The sequence below is a fragment of the Melospiza melodia genome, chromosome 6 (assembly GCF_035770615.1).
Source record: "Melospiza melodia melodia isolate bMelMel2 chromosome 6, bMelMel2.pri, whole genome shotgun sequence".
Lineage (NCBI taxonomy): Eukaryota > Metazoa > Chordata > Aves > Passeriformes > Passerellidae > Melospiza > Melospiza melodia.
Genome location: NC_086199.1, coordinates 27,287,605 through 27,300,018, shown reverse-complemented (window position 1 = coordinate 27,300,018; position 12,414 = coordinate 27,287,605). Strand labels below are relative to the sequence as shown.

The following is a 12,414-nucleotide window of genomic DNA, read 5'->3' as shown; positions in this document are numbered from 1 at the left end:
CTTACCTCCACACTTACCTTTGTAGAACTGTTATCTGCCTCCTCCTTAACCTCCAGCACAACCCTACATACAACCTGGTACAGAACAAGCGTATTCTGTGTGAAAGCACACCCTGGTCACATAAACACCACTCAGAAACCAGGGTCTAAGGAGCAAAGAGTGTTGTGTCTGAGAATAATCCACAGGGCTTTCACACAGCAACATGTTTATCAAAACAACGTGATGTTGGGACCGGAGCAGAGTTGCATGAACTTGGACACAGGTGTTTGTCTGAAGCACATCAGGCACAGGAGTGGGCAGGACGATGGATATTCCCCCTCCAATTCTGCATTAGGGAAAATCTAAAAAACAATGCTGTAAAGTCTTACAAACAATGCCATGAAAAGAAATCTGGCACCAGCCTGATGCGTATGGGCAAGGCAGAATCTTTCAGCAAGCACCTCTCAGCAGTGGCCTGAGAAGAAGTTGTTACCAAAGACAACAAAGTAAAACTTATTACATAGATTCAACCACAATAGATTTTTTTTTTTGGTATCAACTACTTGAAAATCTTTAAAACCATATCTTGCTTTATCTTACTGTAAGCTACTCTTCTTCCAATAAACATCACGTGCTAACACCAAGAAAGCCAGTCCAGCTCAAGTAAAGCTGCATCAGCTGTATCATCTGACCCAGATTTTATTCCAGTGCAATAAAGAGCTATAGTCTCAAATCACATGGGCTCACTGAAGAGCACCAAAACCTGCCACATGCAGGTGATCACTGCCAGATCACTCTTAAGAATTTCCACTTACTCTGAAAAGATTTGAACACAGAGATGAATTTGTGAGATCCGTAGTTCTCTTATGTAGTTCTTTGAAACCTTTAAAAAAGCATGGCACATTGTTCAGAACGTGTCCGGAGATTTAGCAAGTACTAATGAAGTATTCAGAAGAGACATTTTTATATGTTGCAAACATTTTAATGATTACTTTTGAGCTTACACATTGGGTGCTTTTTTTTTAAACTTCAAACTGCAACAAGTTAAATAAATGTTTATAATATACAAAGAAAATACAACCGAAAGTAAAACTTGCTTTAAGTGTGCCTTGCACTAGGAACCAGTGTTTTTTATTAGCTTTATTGTTGAGCTGCACAAACACACTTAAGGATTTGATCTTTATAGCAGGGCATTTGAGAAATCAAAATATATTCCCACTTGAAAGAAAAAGAAGAAAAAAAGTTGTTGTGCATGATTATACGCAAAAACCCACTAAAATACTCCAATAGTGCAGGCACCATTAAAAAAGAAAAGGCTGGAGATGCCCATTAAGTCTAAATTTTAAAGGAAGCAAGTTTCTGACCAGTTAGCTTAAAGCCAGCAAAACAGGGATCAGTGATGGCAACCGTAGTGTACAGGGTATTAAAAGACAAACTTTACACAATACACTGTTAGAAATTTGTATCAGTGAACACTGAAAATCTGATGATCTGTTCTTTGGAACAGTCAAACAGAAACACCTTAATTTCCAGTTGTGCAAGCCCTTGAAGCATCACACAGTGTTCTGTGCCAATTTCTTGCTGGCTGTGTAGTTACAAGGATTTATTTTGTCATTAGCAGCTAACAAACATTCCACATTTTCCTAAAGCCTCACAGGTGAAAAAAGGCAAGTCTCGTCAGAGCACAGCGTGGAGATCGTATTTTTGCACACAAACACAAGAGGCTTCGCTAGGATCAAAAACACTTCCATGTCGCGGGCTGCACTCAGCGGCTCAGTTGAGATGGAAGCCTTTCTCCATGGTAGCAGCTAGCAGACGCTCCCTCATAATCTCCTCGGAAGAATACTCAGGCAACTTTAGGTAATGCACACATGTATTCACAGATGGGTAACTTGCATCTGTAGCATCAACCTGAGGAAAAAAAATAATTTTACAGCAGTTGTTGACAGCACTCAGTATGGAATTTAAAAGCTGTAAAGTCCTCTAAGTCATGGCACTTGCTGCGTACCTAACACCAGTTGTCAAGGAACAATAGCATCAGCAAAGCTACAGGCCAATTTATAAATATACTTGCTTTACATGTAGATTAATACTTTGATATTTAAATATATTAATTATACGTGAAAAATATATATATGGTATCGGAGAGCAGACCTGAAACAAGAGGTTAGTACTAAAACCGTAGCATACTGCCATAAATTGAATAACCAAAATAAACGCCATCACTGTTAATTAGAACGCCCTGCAGTGCCAGCCCAAGCAGCTCCAAGGGTGAGAGCCGTACCTTGCGCACAACAGTGAGCCGGGGGTGGAGGTTTGCCAGCCCCCCGGGTGGGAGCGTCGAACAACCCGTGGTGAACTGCAGGAACGCCTTCCTCTCATCTGAGGACATTCCACACAAGACTCTCACAAATCGAAGGAATCCAGGGCTGAAAATAAAGTAAAGCAATTAGTTCTGATAACACTAGAAGAGAGCGTGGGGAGTTTTAAAATTTCTCTTAACTTGACACAGTAGAGTTAAAATCTTTAGTCATGTTTAAGCAGACATTGTAAGATTCTAGGGCCTGTTGAGTATTAAGAATAAAACATCCTTAAATAAAAAAAAAATAGTCTTTAATCTCCTTGCAGTGTCTTTAATCTCCTTAGACAAAAAACTATAGGTACATACTTATCTTGGGGTGTTATTTGGGTATCTTGCATTTGAATGCATATTACTGGGTAGAGAAGTAAAGCTCAAACATTTCAGCAGGCTTATTCTAACACAGCTCCAGAAGTGATTTTTACGTTATTGCTACCAAACATGACAAGCAGTGAAACCGAAGCCCAACAAACCCAAAAACATCAAGACCACCTTCTGATAACCAACCACCAGTAAGTATATTTGTCCCCTACATAGTACACTTTCTTTTTTTAACTACACATCAAGAGAATGGAATAAGAAATATGAGCAAAGTAACAAATGTGCACGGTCATAAAAAAAGTATAACTACTCTCAAATATGAGAAGAAAAACTCTAAAATCTAATTTTAGTAATCTGCATTAGCTGCCATTATGTTTTCATTAGTTACTTGTCTTTGAATTTTTTAATCTTCTCTCATCAAAAAACTACCAAGTACTTTCTAACCTATCTGTTGTAACACATTGTTTCATGCAATTTTAGACAATCACCTGCTCCTCAGTAACCACCGCTTTCATCTAATTTGGCAACTTCATCTAATGAACATCCTGGACATTCTATCACTTAACACTTTCCTTTAGTTACTATTTAAAAATCACTCAGAATAAAAGTACCTATCTCTTGTATATCCCAGTTTGGGTTCGGTGTAATTGATGATATCCTCAGCTGCCCAAGAAGGTGATTGATTTCCACACAGAATCATCTGAACCTCTTCATGGCTGAAGGAACTCAGCTTCTCCATTGGAAAGACTCTATTGAAGCCATCTTGAATTTACACAAGACACAGTCATAAACATGAGTCCAAATAATGTTTATAAAATAATCTCAGCATTTAAGTTGTATTTTAGTCAAACCAGAATCAATCAATAGTTTCTTAATTAAGGTAAGTGGAACATCTTCACAATTAAAAACAGCATAACTAATGCAAATGTATTCTGAAATTAGTATCTTACCTATTGCATTCTTAAGTAAAAAGTTTGTTTTTGAAAGCCATTCTATGCCACCACTTTCAACCAGCATCCCCTAAACACCCATTATTCCACCTAACCTCATATACATTGTTATATTTACAATTACCTCTGAAGGCCTCCATTTGTTTCTGTATACCAGTATGCATGCAGAAGTCAAACATGAGATCTACATACTCCTCTGCATTATCCATTGTTACAGTCTGCAAAGACAGTAGATAGATACTCTAAGAATTCACTGTTCATTAAAGTTATTATTGAGACCATAAAAATTGAACTGATGGTTAAATTGTAAAGGTAGGTTCTTTTCTCACCTCATCTTCACCACCTGGTTTGAGATCCACAGCTGTAAACCCATATACTTTGGACGAAGGGCAAAACTGAAAATTTAAACTTCAAAATACAAAGTAGTTAATAACTGAAAACAAGTCTGCTACTGCTTTTGTAAACACACCAGATTTACAACCTGTCACACCCAAAGGCACCTCACTGGATTTCAAACCATTCTGAGTGGATCACTTTGAACCACTGTTCATGTATATACAAAAGTACAGAACTACAAACAGTAATGGACTGCACAGATAATATGTGTTTCAAACATATGGTATGCAAACACATTCTTACTCTCTATTTACCTGGATTTGATACCCACTGAAAATTTCATAAATTGAAATTTTAGAGCTATCAGCTTTTTTAGAGCTATCAGCTTCAAAACTACTCAAATAATTTAATTTAGTTCATAAATTCAGAAAAACTATTTCCATTAAATTCCAGCAATAACAATTACAGAGCCATTTGAACTATAAGGCATTTAGGCTCTTCAACAGTGCTACTTGCCTTCTCTCTATAACAAGCCAGGCTAAATTCCACATGCTCTTTGAGGATATAATTAGAGATTAGTGATCTCTATTAGAGATCACTGACAGAAGGGCTAAAAAGATGGGAAAGGGTCTAGAGAGGAAGGCATACAAGTGGCTGAGGTCACTTGGTCTATTCAGCCTGGAGAAGAGACTGAGGAGAGACCTCACTGCAGTTACAGGGAAGAGGAGAGGCAGGCACTGATCTCTTCTCTGTGGTGACAGTGACAGGACATGAGGGGAATGGCCTCAAGCTGTGTCAGGGGAGGTTTAGGCTGAGTATTAGAAAAATGTTCTTCCCCCAGAGGGTGGTTGGGCACTGGAACAGGCTCCTCAGGGAAGGGATCACAGCATTGGCCTGGGGGAGTTCAAGAAGTGTTTGGACAATGCTCTCAGGCACAGGGTGTGACCCTTGGGGATGGTGCTGTGCAGGTTGATCTTTGGGGGTTCCTTCCAGCTCAGGACAGTCTATGATTCCAAAGCCTTAATTACTGAATTCTGACACTACACAATTTTTGTGGCACAATATGATTATAATATAATGGTAGAAAAATTATTGTTTCAAAGGAAGTATTTAAAACTAGGGAAGATGACATCCTAACATGGGTTTACAAAGGTATGAGTAGTTTGTCTTTTAAAGTTGCTAGAACTCAACACATGCTCTGTTTAACATGGATTTATACATTGTATTAGGAACACAAACAGAGATGTCAATCTGTCCTCTTTAAAAGCTCTCCAAAACACTTTATACATTTCAAGTTATCAGAGCAAAGAAATTACTGAATCACCCTTTTTTTAAAGCTGTAATTTTACAAGCAGTTGTTTTTACAAGTATTTATGTCTCCAGAGTCATACATCATTGCAACACAGCCAAATTTAAGATTAGGAAACTGAGCAAGTGAGAAGAAAAAATCCTCAAACCAAAGAAAAAGAATATGGCTGCATCTCCATGGATTCCCCCTTGCAAAGATGCTATTTAAAAACTAAGCTTTATTACTAATTCATTTGTAATTATGTGTTGGCTTCTTTCTCTAACACAAGATTATTTGCCTATGTATAAATAAATATGAAAACTTACCCCAAGTCCTCTATGCTAAGAGGAGGCCCTGAACCTGACGGATTCTTCAGCATTAATTCCTGTAGTTTTGTGTTCTTTTCATCTTCTGACAGATTTTTGTTGCTTAGAATTTGACGTCTTTTAATTGCAAGGTCCTTAATTTCTTTTAGAAACCTAGCTCTATGTGGGTTTACTAATTCAAAGTCTTCCCATGTCAAAATTCCATTAAACCAGGCAGGGGGCTTAGGTTTTGGTGGATCAAGAATAAATTCTGATTTGGAGTCTTCTTCCAGACTTCCTACTGACAAGGAATCATGTCCTTCTTCTGTGGAAGCCTCTGACTGACTCTCAGTACAGTGCAAGTCTCTGTCACCCCGTGATTCATATATCAATTTACTCATGTTACTTTTAATGTCCCCCATACACATGAGTTTAAAAAAAGGCTTAGAAATGGGTAAATCCACAAGTCTATTGTCCTGAATGCATTTAGCCAAGAAAATTCCAAGGAAATGAAAGAGTTTGGTTATTCTTTCAAGTTCATCACTATCTTGTGGGAATGGTGCTGTAAACAGTCCACATGATCTCTGTACATAGTAGCCAGGTGGTTTCAGTCCACCACCGATATCAACCTGATTTAAGAGAGAGACAAAAAAAGCAGACATGATTAAAGGTGGATTTCATTAGATATCTGCACTAACTTCTTATACCCTACTGCTCTGTTAAAAAGGGAAGAATTAAAAAAACAAGCTGCGGACCAGTGATCATTCTTGACCATGATTATTAGCTGCTGTATGAACATGTATTCTTCCTACCTGGATGTCTAGCTCACTTTCCATTTTTTTTTACACAAGTACTCAGTTTAAAATACAAATTAAAATGTACCTGTCGGGACTCATCATCTGGAAAATCATCATCACAAAGCCAAGCACCCAAATCTGTCCTCTGAAATTCTGCTGCCACCAATGCATAAAATTCCAAGGTAGGACCCAGGCCTGTTCCTTCCTCCCCTAAAAACTCAACCTAGAAAAACACAAGGAAAGTTAATAGTAAATGAAAATCCTAGTGAAATGTTCAGCGTTGGTAATGGAGCAGGATATTCAATATCCTGTCCAGTACATTGGAAACAGCTATCTAACCTCGCTCTGCTAGGCAGATATGCTTTACCTCTAGAACAGATTTTCTGTCTGCATGAATCTGCATGACATTTTCTGCCCACTCCATCAAGGATTCACCTCGCGGAACTTTCACTCTTTCATGTTTGAGGCGTCCAACTCTGAATTCCCCCGGATCATCCCGGCGCACTGTGCTCGTGGTCCTTGTCCGTTCCACAGTGGCTTCACGTCTGTTTTGCAGCCACACAATTGCTCTGGAAAAAAACCAAACACCAGCTGTTTAAAACTTCCATGTCTTCCATGCATGAAAACTTGAAAGTAGTCACCAATAAAAAGTGACTTGTTTAAGTATTAATTGCCTCCTAATTTCTTTTAGGTATAAACCAAACTAAACTATTTATCAGCCAGAAATGCCCCAAAATATGGGCTGCTTCATATTTTATGAAGTCAGAAAACAAAATAATTTCTAAGTGCCAGATTCTGATGATGGCACCAATGAAAACATACAATTCTTGATCTGAATTTCTGTAGTTTTTACACTACAGTGGAAAGAACAAAAGGTAGCATTTACTGTTGAGCTTTTAATCACAGATGCTCAAAACTGTTAGACACATATGACACCTTTCACTATATACTGTGAGGCAGTTGCACATCACCCCATTTTGCAGTTATTTACTTACACACTCCTTAGAGCAACACAGAATCAAAGTTCAAGTGCAATCATAGACAAATTGACCCATATCAGTGAAGAACAGCTACATTTAATAGCAGTACTTACACAAAGTCAAATTTCCAAATTTTTGCATGTATTATCATTTATGCAGCAATAAGCTACCTTCAAAGCTGCCATCTGTTGATTGTTTTGAAAAAATAGTCAAATGTCATGACAGACACAGAGAGTGTACACAGAGTTCATACAGAATATATGAGCTTCAAGAACTACTTCAGTATTTTAAGAGCTTAAGAAAGCTTTTTACTTATGAAGTAACTAACATGTAATCTTTCCTGAGGCATCTCTTAAAAATGCAGCTTCTCTAAAAACAACCTTCTTACAAAACAAAAAAGATCACAACATATGGACCATCTTTCTGCAGAAGTTAAAATTTTTACACAATAAAAAGATTTAAACTGATGTCTTGCAAGTTAATACCTTTTCTTCTCTTCCTTTTTCTTTCTTTCTAAATACCTCATTTTACATTCCTCATAATGCACCTCTACTGCATGTAAGACAAAACTGTCATTTTGGCAACTCTCTCTCTACCCTCTGATTTGGAAAATCAAGTGTAGCAACTGTCAAGAAAACCTACTTCTTCCTTCTTGTTACAAAAAAAAGTATACCAGCAAAAAGGTGTACACTGTCTACATACTCTAAAATTTGTGACTGCTGCAATAAAAATATTAATGATTCTGAGGTAACAAAGAACTCTAGAGAATACCCTTGTATGTTTTAAAGTCTGACTTTGTTCCAGTTTCATTATGCAACTTATAGTAACTTTCAAAATAACCTATTTTTCTTAGTTTTTTTCTGTTTTGTTAAAACATTAATGAATTAAAAATAAATGAACCAAAACAATCACAAGTTGCTGGAACAATAAAAATGTACATGTTTCCAAAAAACTTCCAGTTCATATGATTCTCCAAATGTTTTCTATTTTGTAGTTCTTTATGCAATGAACTGTAACTCAGACAAATTGGCCAATAGGAAAACCTGGCTTATATAAGTACACAAGCAAGTCTTCAGCTGAAGTTAAAAAATTAAATTCCTTGTCATTCTGAGTTTTTCCATCTTCTTGCTTCCATCACCCAAAATTATTCACATTTGGCAAGAAAAATTTGTCTCATTAGGATTAAGGTCCTTCTGGAAATCAGCATTTACAAACTGTTATACATAAAAAATGAAAAGGAAGTAATCATACTTCTTGTGTTTTATTTTTTTTTACCTTGATGCTCCAAATGCTGTACATGTGAAGTACAACTGTCTCGTTTCAAACGGAATTAAGAAAGGACACTTGCTTGTTAGTTGCTCACACCAGTCTGGCAAAGCTCCACTTGCTAGTGCCAATGGTTCCTGTAGTTTAATGCAAGGAATAAAACATTTATGAAACAATTCAAAAATCAAAAATGGCAAAAAACCCAATAATTTCCAACAGTCATGGTAAGGAATAGAATAACAGGGTCATAAAACAATACCACAGATATACACTGCATATAATTTATTAGTGTAATACCTCAATCTGTTGCAGAATCTTTGTAGTAATTTTTTTACTTGTGAATTCATCTGGTGGAAAGCTAAACTGAGGATGCTCATCTCCTTCTGAAAATAATCAAGAGAAAAGTTTTCCTTTATTTCTTTTCGTTAAAGTATTTCAGAAGCTCTGCCAATTAACTAAGTTACCTTCTTGAGAAGTCCGTGTTGTGTAAGGGTCACTGGCAACTATATACAAAATTCTAAGTAACTGCAGAACATCTTCTACTCCACAGGAGTTCTGTCCACTGCCAGCTTTGGCCTGGGGTTGCTCCTTGGCCAAACTAAGGATATCAGAATTTTGAAGAGTAGAAATGGCCCCTTGACTCAATCCAGATTTTGATCCATGTTCACAAAAGTCCTGTAAAAAAGAGAATGGTTAAGAATGAAAACTGTGTGTGTTGCTGTCTTTAGGACTGTACTCCAAACTGATTTGAAAAAAAATCAAAACAGTTACTGTGTTCAAACTTAACACTTAATCAAATTGTGCATGGTGCAAATCATGATCCAAATGCATTTTAACACAACTATGTTTAACAGAAGACATTAAAATGAAAAGGCAAAAGCAGCAAAACCTAAACTTGAAACTGGCTTTTGAACATTCAACTTCCCTATAAATATCATGGCTCTCCCTCAACAAGAATCTTTAAAGCTGCAAAACAAAGCACATAGCCATTCATAATAAAAAAAGTTTGGATGCAGACGTATACCTTGTATGCAGCTATGAGCTGGGAACAATTTCTGTTTTTCCTAATACTTTTATTAGTGCCGGTTAATTTCCAGTGGCGCAGGAAAGCTGAGTCTGCATTCTTCTGCAGGTAGGTTATCAAGTCATTCTTTGGTAATTCATCAGTGCCAAGGTACTGCTCCACATGCTCTACTGACCAGCAACCCTACAACAGGAACCACCAAATGTTGGTTTTTCCTGATTGTAAAGTCTTTAAGATTTCACATGCAACATGTAATGTCTTTTTTTAAGGGAGCATGCATTTACAAATACACTCACTAATATTCTTTAAGTAATTGAAAACTGTTAGTTTTTTTTAATGTAGCATTTCAAAAACTGCAACAATATTCTTTTGCTTTTATTAAACAGCCATAAAACAAAGACACAGAAGTAGATCTTACCATTTTCCCACTTTCTTTCTCTTTATCAGAATCCTTCATTTCTCTGTACATGATTCTAGACATCAAAACAATAAATTAATATTTCATACTCATAGCACATCCTCTAAATTCTGAGGCTATACATCAACTTGTTAGGTATCAGTGACATTTAGATACTGTGATGTAAAACAGCAACAGCAGCTGTTCTTTGTTGCACTAAACATCTGAGATACCCTGAAGCAGCAAATTTCTCAAGCTCTATTTTCATGATAAATCATGCAAAGTTTTCATGTTCTTTAAGTGAGACTGGAGTAATCAAACAACCTTCATTGTGCCAATTTGCCAAATCAACTTTAGATTTTTCACTACACGTGCACCAACTCTTTAAAATTTTGAAGTCCTAGAGAAGCTTGCTGTGCATTAACTTAGAAGACATGCACATTTACAACTATTTCTCATGTTTCTCAACTATTTCTAACAAAAAACCAGTTTGTTACAGCATGCAATTTTTGACAGAAGACAACTCAGAAAATAGGCACACAGAAAAGCACTGACAAAATCTGAACTACAGTTAAAAATACTGCACCCCTCCTTACTGCAGTTGTCACTCCTATATACATCACTCTTCTAATATGACAGAAGTTACATTGATTAGGGTAGTAAATGGAGCCCATTTACTACCCTAATCCCCACCACAAGCCATACAATTTCTGTCTATTACTATAAAGCTATTAAGGTCAAATTAACACTGAAAAAATAACTGAGGCAGCAAGGGCCCTCAAATATCACATGTAAATAGAATTTCCTGTATTTCAGTTTGAGCCCTTTTTAACTCTTGCCCTCTCAAATGTCACAACAAAGAAAAGTCCACAGTCTGGCTTCCCTATGTCCTCCACCAGGTATTGATACACATCAGTAAGAGCCCACAAGTCCTTTTTCCTCCAGGCTAGACAGATACAGATCTCTCAGACTCTTTGTATGACAGAAGCAACCAGCCTTTTAATCATCCTAGCAGCCCCTTGCTAGACTCACCCCAGTGTTCCTGTCCCTCTGGTATTGAGGAGCCCTGAACTGGGACAGAGCACTGCAGGTGTAACTCACAGTGCTGAGCAGATGGGGATGATCACCTCACTCAACTTTCCTAATGCAGCCCAGGGTGCTGCTGATCTTCCTTGCTACTGGGCTCCACTGCTAGCTCATGTTTAACTTTATGCCCACCTGGATCCACAAGGCCTTTTTCACCAACCTCCTTTCCAGGCTGTCTCCCAGCCTGAGCCGTAACACACAGAGCTGTTTTCCCCAGCTGACATACTTTACATCTCCCTTTGTGGAATGTCACAAAGCTCCTGTCTCCCCATTTCTCCATCATGATGAAGTCTCTTAGAATGGCAGCACAACCATCTGGTCTAACAGTGACTCCTCCCCAGTTTTGTTTTGTCTGGAAGCTAAGGGTCTGCTCTGTCCCATCATACAGTCCACTAATGTAGATGTTTAAAAGGTCCTGGACTCACATCAACCCTTCGGGAACACCAGCTGGCCTTTACACCAAGGACACAACCATCTGAGCCCAACAGTTCAGACACTTCTGAAACACTATCTAGTCCATACTTTCTAAGTTTGTCACTGAGAGAGAAAGCAATGAAAGCCTTCCCAAAGTTGAGAAAAATAATATCCGCTGCTTTCTTCTCATCCACTGAGCTAGGCATATAGTAGAAGGCTATAAGACTGGTTAAGCATGATTTTCTCTTCATAAATCCATTCCACCTACTTCAAATCACCTCCTTATCCTTCATCATTTGAAAATGGTTTCCAGGACTATCTCCATCACCTTTCCAGGGATGAAAGACTGACCAGTTTGTAGTTCCCCAGATCTTTCCTGTCTTTGAGGGAGACAGGAATGACACTTCCTTTTCTCCGGTCCTCAGAAGTATCTCCCAACCCTCATGACCTTCCAAAGATAACTGAGAATGGCCAGCTCCTATGGGTGCATTCCATTGGGTCCCATGGACTTGTATAAAAGTGTTCACTAATCTTTTGCCATTCACATATCACCAGATTCAATTCCAGATGTGCTCTGGCTTTCCTAATGCTCTGTATTCAAGCTGGGACAACTAGGATTCCTCCTAGATCACCTGACCCTTCTTCCACTCCTTGCATGCTTCCCTTTCATACTTTTTTGTTAATCCATGGAGGTCTCCTACTGACTCTGACTTCCTACATATTGGGATAGACTTATTCTTAAGTCTGGAGAAAGTGATCCTGGAAAAACATCAACCAACTCTCCTGGCTGTTTTTTTGCTAGGACTATAACGCCATGGGATCTTCCCAAGCAGATCCCTAAAGGTTATGATTTTTTCCCCTGGTTTTGCAGGCACAGCAGTAGTTTTAAAACCAGTAATAACATCCTGACAT

At 37.9% G+C, this 12,414-nt stretch overlaps 1 protein-coding gene across 11 annotated transcripts in view; it reads right to left on the bottom strand.

Moving 5' to 3' along the window:
* Nucleotides 1-939: 939 nt before the first annotated feature.
* Nucleotides 940-12,414, bottom strand: part of HECTD1 (HECT domain E3 ubiquitin protein ligase 1) — a 59,318-nt gene continuing 47,843 nt past the window's right edge. For 10 of the 11 annotated variants that reach the window (XM_063160418.1, XM_063160428.1, XM_063160424.1 and 7 more), the window contains 13 exons: nt 10,024-10,078; nt 9,606-9,788; nt 9,046-9,256; nt 8,879-8,964; nt 8,591-8,718; nt 6,703-6,904; nt 6,421-6,558; nt 5,560-6,167; nt 3,939-4,017; nt 3,734-3,827; nt 3,271-3,421; nt 2,264-2,408; nt 940-1,890 (listed from right to left, as the gene is read on the bottom strand). In XM_063160418.1, the coding sequence (XP_063016488.1) occupies nt 1,753-1,890; nt 2,264-2,408; nt 3,271-3,421; nt 3,734-3,827; nt 3,939-4,017; nt 5,560-6,167; nt 6,421-6,558; nt 6,703-6,904; nt 8,591-8,718; nt 8,879-8,964; nt 9,046-9,256; nt 9,606-9,788; nt 10,024-10,078 (2,218 nt within the window). In that variant the 3' untranslated portion in view covers nt 940-1,752. The remainder of the gene's footprint in view (nt 1,891-2,263; nt 2,409-3,270; nt 3,422-3,733; nt 3,828-3,938; nt 4,018-5,559; nt 6,168-6,420; nt 6,559-6,702; nt 6,905-8,590; nt 8,719-8,878; nt 8,965-9,045; nt 9,257-9,605; nt 9,789-10,023; nt 10,079-12,414) is intronic. The other variant, XM_063160425.1, reaches the window with a different exon arrangement.